We start from the raw sequence: 4,776 nt of genomic DNA, 5'->3' as shown, positions 1-4,776 counted from the left end.
GAAAATGTAGCTAATTTCCACTTATGTGTTTATTAATAATCATAAATCGGAATCCAATCTTATTTATTTACCAAAATACCCATGTACAAAATAGATGAGTATACATCTTCTAAGGTTGATTTTTTATGAGTATTTTGGGATTGTTATAAAAATTGAAGGGCAATTTTGGTATGAAACAATAACTCCACATGCAATGAGAGTTGATATCAACTCCCTCTCCAAGGAGTGTGATTGCTAAAAAAAAAAATGTCCATATGATTACTAATTTTGAAATGAGTTCCACTTATTTTTTTGATTCTTAAATATAAATAAACATATGATTTGAGTGAAATGTGAATGCCACTCTTATTTCATGTTAATAAATGTACCCCTAATATAATGACATGGTATGAGAATATCACCTAAAATTTTCCCATTAGTTACATGTAGTGTTATTTTCAAGTGATCTTGGAGGTTTTTTTTTTTTTTTTTTTTGTCTAAGTAATCTTGGAGTTTGGAGGGAACAAGTGCATAAGAAAAGGGCATTTTGGCCAAAAACAAAAAGAAAAGGGCATTTAGTCAAAGAAAAAAAAAGAAAGAAAAAAGCAGAAAATTCCACGTATTTTGTTGAGCAATGGCGTTTGGGTCATTTCTTTTTCCGCATTCCCCTTGCGGAGGAATAAAAAAGGCAAGATGATAACAAACCATGAAAGAAAGACAGAAAATTCAATCCGGAAGAAGAAGAAGAAGAAGAAGAAGAGAGAAAGTGATCTTCGTTTCTGAAAAACAAAAACCACAGATAAACCCAGAAATGGAGACCCAACAACAAGATTAACATAACATCCATTCAATCCCCTCTACAAACAAAGCCTCAACCCTCACCAAGGAGGTGGTAGAGAGAGAGAGAGAGAAGAGAGAGAAAGAAGCTCAACCCCATCATCATATTCATTCTTTCTTCTTCAACACCTACCACCTCCTATTTTCTTCTCCTTTGATTCCCCATGCGGCGAGGAGGCAGAGCCACCGCAGCAGCAGCAGCAGGAGACCAATTATGCAACAAGCCCAATCCCAAGCCCAAGCCCAGCGCGGCGGCCCAAGAACTCAGATTCCGCGGAGTCCGAAAGCGACCCTGGGGCCGATTCGCCGCCGAGATCAGAGACCCCTGGAAGAAGGCCCGGGTCTGGCTCGGCACCTTCGACTCCGCCGAGGACGCCGCTCGAGCCTACGACGCCGCCGCTCGATCGCTCCGCGGGCCCAAGGCCAAGACCAACTTCCCTCCTCTTCCCACCGCCGCCGACCTCCCTCTCTACCCCCACCACCAGCACCGCACCGATTTTCACGACGACCGCGTTTGCTCCAAGATCGACGTCATCCAGGCCAGCAGGCCCACCTCCAGCAGCCTCAGCAGCACCGTCGAGTCCTTCAGTGGGCCCAGGCCCAGGCCCACCAACCATCCCCTGAGGGTGCAGCCCCCGCTTCAGCCGCAGCCGCAGCCGCAGCGTAGACCCGTGCACCCGCTTCCACCCGATGACTGCCACAGCGACTGTGACTCCTCCTCCTCCGTCGTCGACGACGGCGACGACTGCGTCCTAACGTCGTCGTTTCGGCGAGTCTTGCCATTCGATCTCAACCTTCCGCCGCCCCCGATGGGTGGTGGCCTCGATTTATCCGGTGATGTTGATGATGATGATCTTCAAGCCACCGCTTTGTGCCTCTGATATTACATGGATCCGAATAATGGTTCCCCCTTTTCCTTTTGTTTTTTTCTATCTTATTTTCTCAGGAAAATCTTAAAAAAAAAAAAAAAAGTGAAAATTTGGTACTTGGTGGTTGAGAAGAACTTGAGCTTTTTCATTTTTTGTTTTGTTTGTTATTTTTTTAATTCTATCTTGTTAGAATATTATGGTGTAGAATAGCATCTGGGTTTTCTTCAACTTGATGAGTTTTGGAATATTAATTCTCTGTATTGTTGAAGCTAATATAGATCTTGTTACCCAGCACTAGATCTGATCTGGGTTTTGCCCTCTTCTTGATCAGATTCTCAGTACCCATATTTTTATTTTTTGTGTACAAAACATCATCTAAATTTGAAAGAAATAGCTCTAATTTTATGCAAGGAAAGTTTTTCCATTTTGCTTGTTCTTTAATTTTTGGATTCACTTGTAGTTGTATGCTAAGATTTATTTATTTAGTTCCCATGTTATATGTTAGAGATAACTAAAATTATTTATTTATTTAATTACAGGTACATAATTAATACAATTAAATTAATAAAAAAAGAAGATAGTTCTTTTTTATTCTTGAAAATAATGTGTGTTGGATAAAAACAAAGTGACTTTATTATTCTTTAGGGTGTGAACTTGTAAAGAATGGCCATGTACTTTAATAATCACCAAAAGAGAAAAGAAAAAGAAAAATGGGATTTGAAATTATGGAAGAAGAAGAGGAGGTGGTCACATGGTGCAGTTTTGTTTGGTGCGAGGGAATGCATGTTGAGAGGGTTTTTGATAAGAACCATTAATTGCACATGTGATTCAGATTCTTCAACACAAACGTTAACTGGTTGAGTATCAAATATCAATATCCCCAAACCCCAAGGCAAGGCCTTGCAGCACACAGCACACTGCACCCTTCACCCTTCCCTAGCTAGTTTCACAGAATAATACTGAAAGCTTGGCCTTCACTCGCATGTTTTTGGTGTTGGGGGGGGGGGGGGGCTTGCTGAGGGGCTTGCTGAGTTGACCACCCCCCTAATTTTTTGCCCATTTTGCCCTCCTCTCCTCCTCCCCCACCCAGCCACCACTCCCCCACCGATCCCCTCCCCTCCCCAGCCCGCCCCCAGCCAGCCCACCCCTACCCAACCAGCCCGCACCCCCTCACCTCAAGCCCCGCCGCCGTCACACCCATCCCCAGCCCGCCCGCACCCCCTCACCCAAGCCCAGCCCCCGTCGCACCCATCCCCAGCCCGCCCGCACCCCCTCACCCCAAGCCCAGCCCCCGTCGCACCCCCCAGCCCCAGCCCCCGTCGCACCCATCCCCCACCCCCGATCTGGAGGTCTATGGGGTCGCGCCGGCCACCCATGGTGGTCCGGTGAGGGAGGGAGGCAGACAGAGGGGAGAGAGAGAAGATGGCAGAGAGAGAGAGAAGGGAGATCGGGCGGCTGGGAGGGCTGGGTGGGTCGCGCCGGCGATGGGGAGGGGCGGGGTTGACCGGCGAAGGGGAGGAGTGGGTCGCGCAGGCGGCGGAGAGGGTGGCCGGCCAAAATTGGAGGGTGAGGTTTTTTTTTTATGTAGGGGCAAAATGGGCAAAAAAGGGTAAAAAATTAGTGGGGTGGTGAACTCAGCATTTTTGGCTGGTGGGAATAGCCCCCCCCCCCCCCCCTCCCCCCCATGTTTTTTCTTTTCAGTCACCTCCAAGAGGACCCTTCTCTTGGACCATGCATGTGAGTTTCATAATTGTAAGACCTCCAAGAGGACCCTTCTCTTACTTTTCTAACTCCAAAGTCCAACTCCAAAGTGAAAAGATGTTTCATAGTGTTGTTTGATTAGGATTTAGGAACATGCATCTCTCTTTTGTTTTGTTGGAGTTGGAGTAAAACTTAAAATTGCTTCATGTTGTTTGGATTCTTTTTTGCGTCGGAGTGTCCTTTGATTCCATTTCCATTGTATTTGTTGCTCTCACTTGCTCTTTCATTGGTGGTGTGTGGTTGTTGGAGAGACGTGGCAATTGCTCTTATCACGTCCTATTTGTTTAAAATGATACCCTCCTTGTAAGAAGAAGACTTAGCCAATTAGAAATTCCTAGTTTTGTTGTGAGCCAATTATCTCTAGTGGAAAACTCCATGATTTTGTTACATCAATTCTTTATTAACATATTTTTTTTTCTTTTAATTATAATAATAGAATGTGTAGGATAAATTTGATATATGTAGAATAATAGTTTGAAAACCACATGTATCGTGAACTTTTGAATATTTATACGCTCATACAAGACGTCTCAATTTATGATTAATATCATTTTTTGACAATAAGTGGAGCTAACTAGGACTTTATAAACTTCCGATGTGAGATTCTCTCGATGATTCTTAGTTTTCACATTATTTTGTCTTTTTAATATAACATATATGAATTCAAATTTGAGATTTCTTTAATATTGTAAAGAAAAATATTATTAGACTAATATTTAATTAGTATGATAAAATATAAATAGTCATAAACCGGTCACTTTATATTCTACAACTAAAATGGAAGCGTGTCCAAAATTTCTAATTCAAGCAAATATAGGACAACCGCAAGAATCTTGCAAAATAAAACCTAAAACATTATAATCATCATTGCTAAACCTTAATCATCAAAATTAAGTTTCACACAAGATTTATACGGTGGAGTCTATTTAATTCATAACTTTGTCATGAATAAATGATATCATACATTCATACCAAAGGAAGCAATAAAATCCGTAAGAAGCTTTGAAGGCCCCTAAAGTTATTAAAGAAAAAGAAAACAATTTGTGACATTGCCCCTTTAATTTCTCCTATATTATTGCGATGAAAATGAAAAATATATACAGTCAGTTAAATATAGGAATCCAAATTAATGTTTTGTCATTTGAGAATAAGATTGAGCTTAGAAAATTCAAGTGATCTCTGTAATGAGTAGCCATGCACATGAAACTTTGTTCATCTTGGAATGGAGCCCAAAATTGTGTTTTGTTAGTTTGTTGCAGTCAAATGGACGACTTATTACAAAAAAACAATGAGTGGTGAGCAACTGAGCACCGAGCACTGGCCCTCATTT

At 42.2% G+C, this 4,776-nt stretch overlaps 1 protein-coding gene across 1 annotated transcript; it reads left to right on the top strand.

Annotated features, from left to right (window-relative positions):
• Positions 1-685: 685 nt before the first annotated feature.
• LOC147288075 (ethylene-responsive transcription factor 3-like) lies at positions 686-2,100 on the top strand. Its single transcript, XM_086239467.1, has one exon. The coding sequence runs from the start codon at positions 981-983 to the stop codon at positions 1,695-1,697; it is 717 nt and encodes a 238-aa protein (XP_086095593.1). The 5' UTR covers positions 686-980; the 3' UTR covers positions 1,698-2,100.
• The last annotated feature ends 2,676 nt before the right edge of the window (positions 2,101-4,776 follow it).

This window comes from Dryas octopetala, chromosome 4, assembly GCF_963921425.1.
Source record: "Dryas octopetala chromosome 4, drDryOcto1.1, whole genome shotgun sequence".
In the NCBI taxonomy this organism is placed as follows: domain Eukaryota; kingdom Viridiplantae; phylum Streptophyta; class Magnoliopsida; order Rosales; family Rosaceae; genus Dryas; species Dryas octopetala.
Note: the sequence above shows the minus strand (reverse complement) of the source record. Positions and strands in the feature narration are given on the sequence as shown.